Consider the following 16,059-nt stretch of genomic DNA (forward strand, 5'->3'; position numbering starts at 1 on the left):
GAATTGTTATTTATCTTTTCCAAGTGACTTCTCTTCCTCAAACCGAACCTTTATTAATTTTGACGGTATCCATAATTTTTCCTCACCTGTGGAGATAAGAGCAAAACCCCTTCCCCAACGCAGCACATCTCCTGGCTTCCATTGTGAGGTCAGTACATCCTTGAAATAAACTGGTTGATTTAGTTCAGCAGACTTTTCCATTATCCAATGTCTTTCTGCAGCCGTCGTTCCCTTCTCGTTAGCGTTGAGAAAATTCAAGGTTAACAAAGCATTATGTAACCTATTTCTAGGGGTGTTTTCCACCCCTTTCTGTTTGTTCAACATATCCTTTATAGTTCGATTTGATCTTTCTATGACTGCTTGACCTGTAGGATTGTATGGTATACCTGTAACATGCTTGATATTGTAATGATCAAAAAACCGTTTCATCTTTCTAGAGACATAAGCAGGAACATTATCTGTCTTTATTTGTGTAGGTATACCCATGATAGCCATGACTTCTAATAAATGAGTGATTACTGAATCAGCTTTTTCTGAACTTAAAGCAGTTGCCCACTGAAAGCCTGAATAAGTGTCGATGGTGTGATGAACATATTTCAATTTGCCAAATTCTGCAAAGTGGAACACATCCATCTGCCAGATTTCATTTCTATGAGTGCCCTTTGGATTAACTCCTGCTGGCAGTGGCGTTTGGTTATAGAAAGAGCAGGTAGGGCATTTCTTCACAATCTCCTTAGCTTGTTGCCATGTAATAGAAAACTCTTTCTTCAAACCTTTGCTATTAACATGATGTTTTTTATGAAATTCAGAGGCTTGAAGCACACTACCAATCAATAATTGATCAATTTCTGCATTACCTTGTGCTAGAGGACCTGGCAGACCCGTATGGGATCGGATGTGTGTTATGTACATAGGGCAAAGCCTGTTCCTGATCAAATCTTGAACCTGGATAAACAATGAGGTTAGTTCTGTATCATCAGGTATAAATTCAGCAGTTTCAATATGTAAAATAACTCTTTCTGCATATTGTGAATCAGTAACTATATTAATAGGTTCTTTAAAATCTCTTAGTACCATAAGAATGGCATATAATTCTGCCTTCTGGACAGAATCATAAGGACTTTGTTCCACCTTACCCAAGTCTTCTGATTTGTAACCTGCCTTCCCTGATTTATTGGCATCAGTATAGAATGTACGGGCTCCAGTTATTGGAGCATCACGGACTATTCGAGGAAGGATCCAAGAAGTTCTCTTTATGAAGTTGAGCCGCTTGCTTTTTGGATAGTTGTTATTAATGTCTCCCAAAAAATTAGCACAAGCTCTTTGCCATGGTTCATTATCTTCCCATAATTTCTTTAGTTCATCAGCAGTGAAAGGCACTATAATTTCTGCTGGGTCTATGCCTGCTAGTTGACGAAGTCTCAGCTTGCCTTTTATAATTAACTCAGAGACTTTTTCCACATAAGTTTTCAGTTTCTTACTTGGTTTATGTGGTAAAAAGATCCATTCCAAGATAATATCATCTCTCTGCATTAAAATTCCTGTAGGAGAAATTTTCGATGGTAATATGACGAGAATACAATCGAGCTCTGGATTCACTCTGTCCACATGTGCCTGTTGTAATTTCTCCTCAATCATTGTCAGTTCCTTTTCTGCTTCAGCTGTTAATTCTCTGGGACTGTTTAAATCTTTATCACCATCCAAGGTCTTGTTCAAATGAATTATTAGATCAGGTGTTATCCCAATAGTTGGTCGTAAACTGGAAATGTCTCCTAACAGTCTTTGAAAGTCATTAAGAGTCCGTAAGCGATCTCTCCGAATTTGTGCCTTCTGTGTCTTAATTTTTTGCAAACCTATTCTATAACCTAAATAATTAATAGAATCTCCCTTCTGAATCTTTTCAGGAGCAATTTGCAATCCCCATTTAGGTAACAGTATCTGTATTTCTTCAAACAGCCTGTTCAAGGTATCTATGTTTGAATCAGATAACAATATGTCGTCCATGTAATGGTATACAATAGATTTGGGAAATTTCTTGCGTATTATTTGCAATGGTTGGTTCACAAAATATTGGCACAGGGAGGGGCTATTTAACATACCCTGGGGGAGGACGGTCCAGTGGTACCTCCTCGAAGGTTGAGAATTGTTATAAGTAGGCACTGTGAAGGCAAATTTTTCTCTATCTTCTTTTTGCAAAGGTATAGTGAAAAAACAATCCTTCAAATCAATAACTATGAGAGGCCATCCTTTTGGTAATAAAGAGGGCAACGGAATTCCAGATTACAGAGGGCCCATAGGTTGAATAACCTTGTTGATGGCCCTGAGATCTGTCACCATTCTCCATTTACCTGATTTTTTCTTAACCACAAATACAGGAGAATTCCAAGGGCTGGTAGATTCTTCTATATGTCCAGCATCTAGTTGCTCTTGTACCAGCTGTTCTAAAGCCTGTAGCTTTTCCTCAGCTAAAGGCCATTGCTTTGTCCATATTGGTTTCTCAGTCAACCATTTTAGAGGCAAGGCTGTTGGTATTTCTGAAGGGACATCAATTGCTTGTTCCTGCACAGCCCTAATGGCCGGTTTTGTCCTTTTGTAATAACTTTTAATATTCCTTTCAGAAATATGGGCTCTAGAAGTAGCAGGAATGTTAATTTGAGTATTCCATTGTTGTAATAGGTCACGACCCCATAAATTCATTGCAATATTGGCTACATAAGGCCTTAATTTTCCTATTTGTCCCTCAGGCCCTATACATTCAACCCATCTCGTGCTCTGCCTTACTCGAGATAGGGTTCCAATTCCCAGGAGCTGAACATTTACATTCTGAAGAGGCCAATATGGATGCCAAGATTCTGGGGTAATGATACTTACATCAGCACCTGTGTCCAGTAGGCCAGTAATAAAAATGCCATTTACACACACTCTCAGCTTAGGTCTTTGATCATTTATAGAAGTTTGCCAAAACACACGTAACTCATCTTTCTGATTACTATTGCTTGTAACAGTAGGCATGTGGCTTTCTAATTGTCCTGACGAGGCATGTTCTCTGCAGAAACTGGGAATGTCTGAACCATGTTTGCCATGGGGGCCTGAGAGGCCCCCCCTCTCACGTTTCCCGTCTGTATCAGGTTGCCTTGTCTATCTCTTGTAGACCTGCATTCATTCGTCCAATGTCTGCCCTTCCCACATCTTCTACATAAACCTGAAGGCTGATTCCTTCTATTCCTGTTATTTCTAGAAGACGCATTATTATTATTTCTGAAAACCCGTTGTTTACAATTCCTTTTCATATGACCCATTTTGCCACAATTAAAACATTTGGTATTCTGGTGTCTCCTTTTACCATTGGAAATTGCTTCTTCTACCCATGCTTCAGTGCCATAGTCAAATGTGTCAACATCTAGTGTATGCAAGACCCATTCTTCCAAGGACGCTGATCTGAACATTAAAGGCCTCAAGATCCTTTTGCATTCCACATTAGCATTTTCGTAAGCCAAAGACTCAATTATTATACGTCTTGCTTCTGGGTCAGGTATCCCCATTTGTACAGCCTTAGTTAATCTTTGTAAAAAGTCACTGAAGGGTTCTCTCTGACCCTGTTTAACTGTGACAAATGATTCCATTCTCTGTCCTGGGTCTTGTACTCTGTCCCAAGCCCTTAAGGCTGCTGTAGTACACATAGAAAGTATGTTTTCATCCAAATTAGCTTGTTCCTGAGGGTCTGAAAAGAGCCCTTCACCTAGAATTTTATCTAGGGAAACGTCAATTCCCTTCGCCTTTTCCTGCTGTTCTAAAAGTCTAGCCTCTTGCCTGAATAAGCATTTCCATTTTAAGTGCGGTCCACTCTCAAGGACCGCGGAGCTCAGCTGGAGCCAGTCCAAGGGGGTTGCTTTGCTTGTTGTGGCCCAAGATTTTAGCATCTCTTTAACAAAAGGGGAGTGCATCCCAAAAGACATGATGGCCTGTTTAATTTCTTTGAGATCATTCATACGGACAGGCTCCCATGTATCTTCCTTGATGACCCTAGGGTTTCTGGAACCAACCACCTTTTCTGTTGTTATTACAGGAAAGGCATGTAGAGCTGTAGGTAGAGCTTTGTGAAAATTGTCCCGGAGGGATTTATCCACAGATGTAGTTAAAATTTGCCTTTCTACCCTTTGCTCTTCTTCTTCAGAATTTAGAAATTCCTCAATCTTTTCAATTCTATTCACCATTGCTTTTTGTAATGTCTGAATCTCCTGCCCAGAATTATGTTCTAAAGCCTTCATTGAGGATTCTAGAGTATGAAATTTGTCCAGTAGAGATAACTTGTCATCTTTGGACATAATTTTTATGGCATAAACCGTGCCTTCTTGTATTGACAATCTTTCCGCCAATCTGTCATAAGCTTTAGACAAAATTCGATTGTCACATTCAGCAGTTTTGATTCTCTCAGTTAACGTTTCAGTTCCTACAGAAAGGGACTGCTGAAACTTACGATCTAATTCAGCTGTTCCTTCTTCCATAGTAATGAATTTCTCCTTAACATCAGAAAGGGACTGCTGAAACTTACGATCTAATTCAGCTGTTCCTTCTTCCATAGTAATGAATTTCTCCTTAACATCAACCTGTACTTTTTTTAGATTTTGCTCAGTTAACCGAGTCATGTTAAACAAAGATTTGTTTTCTTCCTGGAGAACTTCAAACTGATTCTTGAGAAGATTGTTGTCACTCTCAATAGTTTTTAAACGTTCAACCTCTGCCTTAAGAGATTTGATCATTTTCCTATTATCAAACCAAATAGTGCTAAGGAAAATTAAGAATCCCAGGAATATCCATATATGTGGTGTGGTAGACACCTCTTGTAAGATCTCCCAAATGGTGCATTCAAGAGAACTATTGAAATAGGCTGCGGTCACGTTGTCAGACATTATTTAGAAAAGAAAAAGTTCTCTTACCTGTAATAACTGGTTCCTGCCAGTGGTGGCGAAAGAGCCCAGTTGAATCCACGTGTCCTAAATCTGAAATAAAAGGACTCAAAAACAAAATTGAAACAGACACCAGGCTGATAAGTATTTTTTGCCGGGGCTCTCAAGCCGCTGTCACGTGACCTGAGCGCTGGCGGCGGTGGGGGTGGTGGGAGGGGGAGCAGACACAGGCAGCGCGCGCGCGCCGGCGGGCGGTTGCGCACGGGAAATCTGGCCGGGGCGGCTCGGAACAGAGGCTTAGGCGCTGTTAAAAAGGCTCTGTCGAATCAAACTCACTGCTTGATACTCTAACAAGCAGCAGGGAAAATCGAGTCGCTCAGAATCTCAGCTGTTTCAGCGCGCACCCAGAGAGACTGCTCAGAATCTCTACTTCTTCCGCGCGCGCCCAGAGAGACCGCCGCAGCGACCCCGGGGTGCAAGAGACTCCGTTCGGGGCCGGTTCTCGGCAAAGCCCCACGGGGGAGGCGCCAGATGTACTGGCACAAAATAAAGGCAATGCAGATATCAAAGAATATTTACCAGTTTATTGTTAAACTTACTGAACCAAAGTTCCAGCGTAGCACAGGTAGCGAGGAACAAAAGGGCCGAGCCGCCTCTCCGCGCACTCTTTATTGGCAGGGATTCGCCTGAGGCAAACCCCGCCCTCTAAAGGGAGCTGATTTAACCCCTTTACAGTCCTTTTCTTAATCTGTGATAAATTAGGCATTTGTTTATTTAGGTTACTTCTAGATTAAAAAGTTGCGTTGTAAACTGGGCATGGTAGCACACACTTTAATCCAGACTTGGGAGCACTGGGAGGCAGAGGCCAATGCCAGTGCGTCTCTTAGTTTGAGAACATCCTGGCTAGCCAAGGTTACAGTGAGGCCCCATCTCAGAAGCCAAAACAAGCACCCTCAACCCAAAAGCTGCATGAATACTACTACATGAAGCATTTTTACTTTTCCTCATATTTAGTTTTTTTGGGGGGGACCCAGAAATGCAGTTATTAAATTAACTATCACAAGCATAGATAAAATGGTCATGATGTTTTTTGCCTGTAATCCAGCAGTTAAAGGTGGAAGCAGGAGGCTTGCCATGAGTTCAAGGCCATCTTTGGTTACAAACTTTTCTCAAAAATCCAATTTCTAGAAGCCATAAATAAATTAAATATAAAATTTCTCCTCTCAAAATCTTTTTATGGTATCTCTGGCCACATTGTTACTATAATGAAGCATCTTTGGTTATATAATAGCTTTAAAATGTGTGTTACCCTTTTGGGAATATTATCTATTTTTATCATTTAATTTTTTACCTTGTTTTTAAGGGGTTCTATGAGGTACTTATGTGCCAAGGTCGATTTTTTTTTCCATCAAATATGTTTTAAACTTTTAAAACATTCTTTTGTTTAACAGTTTTATAGTTAATCTTGGGAATTTTTCTTTTTTTTCTTTTTGTTTTTGTTCTTGTTTTTTGAGACAGAGTTTCTCTGTGTAGCCCTGATTGTCCTGGAAGTTACTCTGTATACCAGGCTGGTCTCGAACTCCAGAGATTCACCTGCCTCTGCTTTCTAAATCCTAGGATTGAAAGTATGTGCCAGCACCACCTGGCTAGTTATTTTTCTTATTAGGGTTTGTTTGGTTGGTTGGTTGGTTTTTGCCACACCCCACATAGGAAAATACTGGCAGTTTGATCATTATTGTCTTGTAAATTTTCAGGATTGTGTTTCTAATTATCAGAATTAAATACAAATCAAAATTAGTTGACCTTATTCAGAAGGAATGTTATTTTCTAGGTCATGAGAAAGTATCTTATTTCAAATATGTATATTAATGTATAAAAGCATAAATGACAGCTTCTTCCTTATCCTGGGTTGCTGTAGATTGTTTTGCCTTTAGTCACTCTTGTTTTGATTAGAGAAATGATTTCATGACCCTTCGACGAGTCTGTTTCTTTCTCTTTTCTCAACATAGGGAATAAAGTATAGCTGTGTCTACTGATGCGGACTGCAGATGCTTGTGAAGAAAACAAGCTCGTAAATAGTACCAGAATACCAAGGCTACGAGAATACTCTTCCATATTTTCATGAACCTGTAAAATTATGTGACTGGAGGTCACTTTTCCCAACAATGGGGGAGAGAGCCAGAAGTTCAGACAGTGATCAAGAGAGAAAAGCTGGCAAGCACAGTTACTCTCGCTATTCGTCTGACTTTGGGTCCTCACCACAGTCTTCTGGCCATTCATCACCTGTCAACCCGCCGCCTTGTCCAGCTACCAAGGGGAAGAATCCCAAAAGACAATTTTCAGACAACCCGGTATATCACCCAGGTAAGTGTCTGCTGTGAATGCTCCCAGGCACCGGGACCTCCGGGGCAGCACGGCAAACCCCGTGTGAATGAAGCTTTACTCCTGGCGTGTATGTTGCTGTGTGCACGAGTGGGTTGATCTCCCTTTCACGTGGGCTTTGTTTCCATAACTGTTGCATTGCTTACATGTATACATTGTTATATAGTAACATTGTTATGTCTGAATCACACAGAGGAATGTTCCAGAAGACTGCTCATTTTTCCTCTTTCTTGTGATCTCAGAGGCACTTACTGTAAAGGCAAAACCTGCAAAACAATTGTGCCTTCTGTGTCGTTTTTTACAGTCACTGAAAGCAGGGACATAAACTGGTCGTGAGGCATTTTCGTTGACCGCGCTGTTGACCTTAGGTGGTTAGCACAGTGCTCTCTGGAAACAAGCAACTTAGGCTAGGGATGCCTTAGGACCCTGGATCACCGTTCAGTTTGTTTGCCTTTCACCGACTCAAAGGAGACCAGATTATTATCAAACACAATTTTATTATTAGAATGTTACTACTCTGGAGCATGCAGAGCTACGCACTGTTATATAAATCTCTTCATTTTAATAAATCTCTGGGACAGGAAAATCCCACTTCATGGAGCAACAGAATGCACAAAGTCTCTAGTCTATAAAAGTGGCGTAGAACAATACGTTACATCAGGCGAGGTAATCATGACACATTGATCCATGTACCAAGTTATGACAACACTGCAGCTTATTGAGACTTGCTGCTGCCAGCGAGGGAGCAGGAAGTTGGGGGCTGAGAAGAAAACAGAAACCATATAATGAAATACCCACATCTGATGGTAATAGACCATATTCATTATTTTTGTAGGTGACAGCTGTTGGACTGTTTAAGAAAGGGTATAATTAAATTTGCATTAATAATTGCTTTCAAAAGTAATGTTTACACATTAAAAACTACAAAGAGGTGTCTTAGCAACGGATAAAAGGGATTTGTTCCTCACGCCTGATGATGTGAGTTTGACTCAGAAACCATGGAGGAAGGAGAAACCCAACTCCACGAAATCCAACTCTGCCCTTTGATCTACAAATGTGCACACGTCCCCTGCAATATAATAATAATAATGAAGAAAATGGCAAAGAATGAGTATCAGCATGAGAGCGACATTTTTATGCACCCAGACCAGCGTCTCAGGATGTCCATCTGTTGACAAGTGCTTCTCTTGTTTGATTGCCATTCCTTTTTGACTTCTTTTTGTTTCTTTCTTTTTTTTCTCTTTCTACATATCATCTTGATTTTTAACTTTCCTCTGAATCTGAGTCTTACAATTAGCTGGGAGCATGGTCTCAAGTTTCTATATAACACACATCTCTTGTCAAGTTGAACCTTAGACAATGCCTGGTATTCTTAAGGATAATTTACATATGTAGGGTATTGTTGGCAAGAAGTGTGTTAATTTTCTGTTCCTCTCCCTGAAACTCCCCATTAAGGAGTTGGAACTGTGTGAGCCTTACCTTATTTGAGAAGATTGCTGAGAATCAGATCAGTGAAAAACAGTTCCAGCAGCAGTCAGAAAATCTCCCCTCTGGCTTGCCTGGCTTTCTGCTCTGTGATGCTTTCAATTGAAGTCTGAGGTCACTTGTCTACCCTAGTCCAAGCAACAGGACCCAATGAATTAATTTCCTGTCTTAGTTACTGTTCTATTGCTAAGGAGACACTATGACCACACAATCTTATAAAAGAAAACATATAATGGGGACTTGCTTCCAGTTTTAGAGGATTAGACAATGATTATCATGGCAGGGAGTATGGTGGCAGGCAGGCAGGGAGAGGTAAAGCACTAGAGACTGGGTCTGGTGACTCACCTCCTCCAACAAGGCCACCCCTCCCTATACTTCCCAAACAGTTCTGCTAACTGGGGACCAAGCTTTCAAAGATGTGAGGCCGTGGGGACCGTTTTGGTAAGACCACCACACTCCTGCTCCTGATACCAGCTGCTGTCATGGTTCCTGTTCTTTTACTGTGATGAGATAGCATGACCAAAGCAACTGTCATGGGAGAAAGCATTTGACTGGGGGCTTGCTTACAGTTTCAGAGGGTTAGCCTCTCATCATGGTAGGACTGTGGGGAACTTAGGCAGGCATGGTGCTGGAGAAGTTAGCAGAGAGCTTTACCTTCTGATCCATGGGCAGCAGGCAGAGAATGAGATGACCTGGTGTGGGCTTTTGACTTGGAGGTAGTTTGTTTGTTTTTGTATTTTAACCTTTTGATAAGCTTTTAGATCCCTCTTTTAAAGAGTAGGTGTATATATATCCTGAGGCTTAAACTCAATAAATTTTAATGAAAACATTTTAAAAATTTTGAGAAATTTAATGTGTATACTTTTATGTGCTTTAATGTGCTTTATGTGCTTTAAAATTATAATTATTTTATTTATATGTCTGTATGTCTTTGTGTATGCTTCTCTGTGTGTGTCTTGTGTGTATGTGTATGTGGAGGGTGGAGGACAACCTTGGCTGTCATCTCTCTAGACCTACCTACTGTGGATTTTGAGACAGTAACTTCTGGATTTGCAGCTTGCCCAAGTAGACTAGACTGGCTGGCCTGTGTGAGCCACAGGGATCTTTCTGTTCTCACGCTCACGGTACTGGGATTTCAAGCTCACATCACCACACCTGACTTTACAGTGGCTAGCTTTTTTTATGTGGATTGTGGAGAGCAAACTTGGGTCCTTGTGCTTGTATGACAAACACTTTGTAGATTACCCCAAAACCTCCTAAGAGAAATGTATCAAGACCTTAAAGAAACCCTGGTATTTAATTTTTGTATAGTCCAGGAACTTGCTGTGTATACCAGGCTGGTCTTGAACTCAGAGATCCCAAATGCCTCTCAAATGCTGTTGTTAAAGGCACGTGCCACCACACCTAGCCTATAAAATCTTTTTTTGAGACAGGGTTTCTCTGTAGCTTTGGAAGCCTGTCCTGGAACTCACTCTGTAGACCAGGCTGGCCTCAAACTCAGAGAGATCTTTGCCTCCTGATTGCTAGGGTTAAAGGCTGTTGTTGCTGCACTTTTTCTGGATGGATGAATAGTAACGTGGGTGTGGCCTTCACTCATATTATCACCGTTTCGTTTTTAGCCCTTAGGAAAATTAGCCCTAAGGCTGTACCCAGCAAAAAGGGAACCCGAGTGGGATTTCGGTCCCAAAGCCTCAACAGAGAGACGCTTCGGAGAGATCCGGATATCGTGACAAAGCGGGTCCTTTCTGCGAGGCTTCTGAAAATCAATGAGCTTCAGAACGAAGTGTCTGAACTTCAGGTCAAGCTATCCCAGCTGCTCAAAGAAAACAAGGCTTTGAAAAGTCTCCAGTTTCGTCAGGAGAAGGCGTTGAATAAGTTTGAAGATGCAGAGAGTGAAATCTCTCAGCTTATACAGCGTCATAACAATGAGATCACTGCGCTCAAGGAACGCCTGAGAAAATCTCAGGATAAAGAACGGGCGACAGAGAAAAGGGTGAAAGACACAGAAGGGGAACTATTTAGGACCAAGTTTTCCTTACAGAAACTGAAAAAGATCTCCGAGGCTAGACACCTCCCAGAACGAGATGATCTGGCCAAGAAACTGGTTACGGCCGAGTTAAAATTGGATGACACCGAGAGAAAAATTAAGGTAAAATTGTCCGCCTCAATGCTGTTCTGTGGTTGGTGCTCACGGGACATTTTGGGGGCTCTGATTAAGCAGCCCGTTGCACTTTGGCCTTCTCTTAGACCTGAAAGTGAATTTTAATACTATTTTTCTGAGCTAGAAATCAAAGACAGAGCCAGGCTTGTGGTGCAGGCTTTTAGCCCTAACGTTCAAAGTGCCAGGGCATCTTGGTGAGTGTGAGACCAGCCTGGCCTACTTTCTAGACCAGCCAGTGCTTCCTAGTGATACTCTTGTCTCAAACAACAATAAAACCACAAAAGAAATTAAGGGCAATTAAGAATGCATGTATTCCAGGCTTAGTCTGTAAAGGACTTGTTCCGCAAACATGAGGACCCGAGTTCCACCCCAAGACTTATATAAAAATGGCTGGGTGTAGGAGGTGGCCTGAGCACTTATAATTTCAGTGCAGGGAGGGGAGGTGCAGATAGTCAAGTCCATGGGGCTCACCGAGCAGCTAGCCTGGTCTACTTGGTGAGATCCAGGTACCAGTGAAAGACCAAGGTGGACAGCTGCTAGGAGCAAACCCAAGGTTGTTCTCTGGCCTCCAAACATACACATACATGTATGCATACCTTCATTTACACAAGAGATGACATATTGAAGAGCTAGATATCAAGGCTTGTATACATTATTAGTAAGCCATATGCTGATAGGGAAATTTGAATCTTAGTAATTTCTGGAAACATTGTGTCTGGCTGTTTGTCTTTGATGTGTAGTTACCTACCCTGTACAAAACTCCCCTTCTTCACGAGAGAGGAGAACAATCATAAAGGGGTAAAAAGAAGGTCTTGGGATATCATGATAAAGAAGCAAAGCAGGAAGGGGACTGTCAGGGGGCAAAGAATCACATGGCTTAAGAGACATGGGAGACAGTGGAGTAGGGGAGCAAATGAGAAGGAAGTAGGGTGGCCCATAAATGAAATGGTTTTAGGGAACCTGTTTGGGGCCCTTTGTATAAGAAACCTGCATGAACAACAGTCTGTGTGAGGTGGGGTGAGGCAGAGATAGGCCTGATGTGGTGGCATGTGCTTGTAATCTGGGCATTGGGGAAGCTGAGGAAGAACTGTGAGTTCAAAGCCAGCCTTGACTATATAACAAGACTCTCTCTCTGAAAAATAAGGGTACTGGCTTCTTTCTATTTTGAGATCATTGTAGATGCAGATGCATTAATAAGAAAATGACACAGAAAGATCCTATACTCTCTTTACCTGGTTTTTCCCCATATTTTATAATCGTCACATAATATTAGTGTCAGGGAGTTGGCTCTAATACAGTGAAACGATCCAGCAAACTCCTCATCTTTCCCAGGCTTTTATCTGTGCTCATGTGTATTGTGATATACTGTTTAATTACATGCATGGCTTTTGTGACCATGATCCTTCCCTCTCTAACCTGAGACATTCTCTGATGGGCATCTCTCTAATTCTGTAATTTCAAAGATGCTGTGTAACTAGAGTTGCTTACTGTATAGGCTTAATGTTGACATACATCACTTACAAGCTAATGGCAGTTGTTGAATGAATCAACAGCTTTTGATTTCAGAGTAGTACTTGACAGTGTGGTCACAGAGGATCATAGTATAGCCACTTGGAGGATATTACCCTTTAGTTTTTGTACTAGCAGGTAAAGCTGCTGAGACCATTCATGTATAGAATTTCTGTATGGATGTGACTTTTGTTTCTCTGGGATGTTTCTTTTGAGGAATCAGTGACAAAAATGTGTATATTTAAGGTGTATAGCTCAAAGTTTTATGAATACTTATGTTTTATATTTTATAGTTAAACCCGTGGTTCATTTTGAGGTTTTTTTCCCCCCAAGTATTGGGTCTCAGTTACTCAGGTGCCGTGAGAAAAGGTGACTCTTCTTCCATCACATCAAGTTGCTTGGACATCTTTTTAAAAAAATCAGTTGGACATATTTTTTGAGGGCTTCTTTCTAGCTAATCTGTCTTGCTGGCTTAAGTCTCTCCTGTTCCCAAATACTCTTGATCCTTAACACAGCGTGACAGTGGTTTCTTACAAGCTCTGAAATTCTTTTTAATCTGCATTAGATCTTCTGCCTGTTTTAAAAGATTTAGTTTATTTTTACGTGTGCATTATCTGATTTGGATGCTAGGAACCCAACTCAGGTTTTTTTGGAAGAGCAGCAAGCCCTTTTAACTGCTAAAGCATCACTCCAGGCCCTCCATGTGTTATTAAAAGGTGTGTGTGTGTGTGTGTGTGTGTGTGTGTGTGTGTGTGTGTAAACACATCCTAGGGCATTGATAAGAACTGCTTTATGCACAGGTCAGTTTGCAGTGACTGCCACCTTACCTGTTGTTTCCTGACCAAGTGCAAGGTGTCTCCAGTCATTTGACTCATCTTTGACTTCTCAGTAGTCTCCGGTTTCTTCTCAGATCACTTCTAAAGTTATTTTCTTGAATTTCGAAGCTTGTTGCTGTTGTAAAAAAATAGAGTTTTAATTGAATGTTTTAGGCACAGAAAGGAGCAACGTGGTGTTAGAAGTGACCCAGGTTCAGGAGAGTTGAGGTACAAGCTCTGAGTCTCCAAGTCTGAGATCTGAACCAAGCTGCTTCTGTGTAATTAAAATTGTGTTGGGTCAGTGTTTGATAATCAGTCAGGGGGACCTTCTAGTGCTACTTTGGTAATGTCACATCTGCTGCTACACCTTACTAGCTCTCTTCTGAGTGGTGAAGCCCCTCAGGAGAATCATTCTCACCTTTTAGTTTATTCTTTATCCTTCCCAACACTTTTGACATCCAATTCAGTATATAGAATTATTTCCTTTATAATCTCACTAATCACAGAACTTAAACTATTTGTTGGTGGGTTTTTAATTTGGTTATGAGTGAAGCTTTTTTTTTTATGTCTCGTTCAGCTTCTTAAGGTTTGCCTGATCCACTCTAACTTCATTCCCCCACCCCTACCCCAGATCAGTTGGTGATGGTTAAAGGTCTGTAATTGCTCAGGAGTCGGTGAAGAGCTTGATTGTGATGTTGCGTTTTGCAAACTCACTAAAACCCAAGGGCAGAGGCCTGGCTGTGCCTGGCAATTGTTGTCCCCTCCCTTCAGTGTTCCAGCAGTTGAGCACTGTTCCCTAAGGCTGACTGGCTCTGTGGTGCAGAGGACATTTCGCTTGTTTGTTTTAGTGGTTTTTTTTTTTAATATGTGTTATCTGTGCTTGAACCAAATTTGTACCTTCAAAACAAAGATTTTATATCTTTCAGCTTGTATTACTTGACTTTCTTAAATTTTACTTTAAATGAGTTTTATTATGTATATTTAACCTACAAAACATGATACATATACTAAAATGGTTATCATAATAAAATATCCATCATCTCAAGCAGTTGCATATATTTCTTCTCTGTGATCTGAGTAGTTAACATGTATTCATTTAATTAAAATCTTGCACATATTACACTGATTCACCTGGTTTTCATATTGTATATCACACCTTTGACACTTTTGAGATTATTTTTATATTCATTTTCTAATTTTTGAGATTTGCACACATGAGTACTGTATTTATATCATTTATTCCACATGTTCTCTTCCCTCCGACTCTTCCCGTGTGCCCCCTTCCACGCCCTCTCAACTGCACGGCTTCTTTAACTTACTGTTATGTAACTACAACCTGCAGAGTCGATTTATCTTGCTCATACATTTGTATGTTTAGGGATGACCATTTGGAATTGGATAATCTGTCGGGGGCTCATCCCTCTCTCAGAGGCACTAATTGCTTGCAGCTCTTCATCAAGGGATTTCCCACACCTGTGTTAGTATGTCAGCTGGTACTGTCATTCTTTGGGTCTTGTTTAGGAGACCATATTGTTTCATATTTCATGGGTGCAACTCCCTGTCATATAGAATATGGAATCTTGGAGCAGATGACCTGGTCCATAGTGTATATATACCACATTTTTATTATCCATTTGTCACTTTTAGGACATATAGGTTGTTTCCATTTCCTAGCTATTGAGAATAGAGCAGCAGTGAATGGGCATATGCTGAGCAGTGGTATAGCTGGGTCACATGGTGGATTTAGCTTTTTGAGGGATTTCAACACTGATTTCAATAATGATTGGACCAGTTTGAAAAGTCAACAGCAAGGAATGAGGGTTCTCTTTCCCCACATTCTCTCCAGCATTGACTATCTATCATCAAGGAATGAGGGTTCTCTTTCCCCACATTCTCTCCAGCATTGATATCATTTTGTTGTTATTGTTGATTTTAGACATTCTGACTGGGGTAAGTTGGAACCTCAAAAATCTTAAAAAAAAGTTTTAATTTGCATTTCTCTAATTTCTAGTGATAATTATGTTAGTTTTATTTCTTCTTTTGAGAACTCTCTGTTCAGATTCCTTAGACCATTTTTCAATTGGGTCTTTTGTTTTCTTAACTCTGTTTTTGGTTTCTTTGATATTCTAAATATTAGTTTTTTGTCAGATATGTAGATGATAAAGATTTTCTCCCACTCGACGAACTTCCTCTCCTATACAGAAGCTTTTTAATTTTATAGGTCCCACTTGTCAGTAGTTGGCCTTATTCCTGAGCAAATGGAGTCCTGTCCAGAAAGTTTTCCTTAGATCTGTATGTTGTAAGTTAGCCTGTCTTTTCTTCAAGCAGTTCGCCATTTCTGGTTTCACATTGAGATCCTTGATCCGTTTGGAGTTAATTTTTATGCAGGTTGATAAGGGTCTGGTTTCATTCTTCTACATAAGGACATCAGGTTCCTCAGCATCATTTGTTGAAGATGGTATCTTTTCTCCAGTGTGTGTTTTTGGCATCAAATGCGAGGTGGTTGTAGTTACATGTACTCGTCTTTGGATCTCCTGCTTTGCTCCTTTAATCTCCATGTCTGTTTTTGGGCCAGTGCCATGCCATTTGTGTCACTATAGCTCTGTAACATAGTTTGAACCTCCAGCATCATTTCTTTTCTCAGGATTGCTTTGGTTTTCTGGGTCTTTTGTGGTTCTGTGTGAACTTAAGGGTATTATTTTCATTTGTGTGGGATTGATTTTAGTTTTATTTCAATGTAGATTATAGACTGGAACTTGGGAAGGTATATTTATATTCATAAGGATGTCGGGCACAGCTT

At 40.7% G+C, this 16,059-nt stretch overlaps 1 protein-coding gene across 7 annotated transcripts in view; it reads left to right on the forward strand.

The window, feature by feature from the left end:
• Positions 1-16,059, forward strand: part of Lca5 (lebercilin LCA5) — a 55,268-nt gene that overhangs the window by 20,566 nt on the left and 18,643 nt on the right. For all 7 annotated transcript variants that reach the window (XM_075965103.1, XM_075965108.1, XM_075965106.1 and 4 more), the window contains 2 exons: positions 6,917-7,271; positions 10,394-10,923. In XM_075965103.1, the coding sequence (XP_075821218.1) occupies positions 7,073-7,271; positions 10,394-10,923 (729 nt within the window). In that variant the 5' untranslated portion in view covers positions 6,917-7,072. The remainder of the gene's footprint in view (positions 1-6,916; positions 7,272-10,393; positions 10,924-16,059) is intronic.

The sequence above is a fragment of the Microtus pennsylvanicus genome, chromosome 3 (genome assembly GCF_037038515.1).
Source record: "Microtus pennsylvanicus isolate mMicPen1 chromosome 3, mMicPen1.hap1, whole genome shotgun sequence".
NCBI lineage: Eukaryota > Metazoa > Chordata > Mammalia > Rodentia > Cricetidae > Microtus > Microtus pennsylvanicus.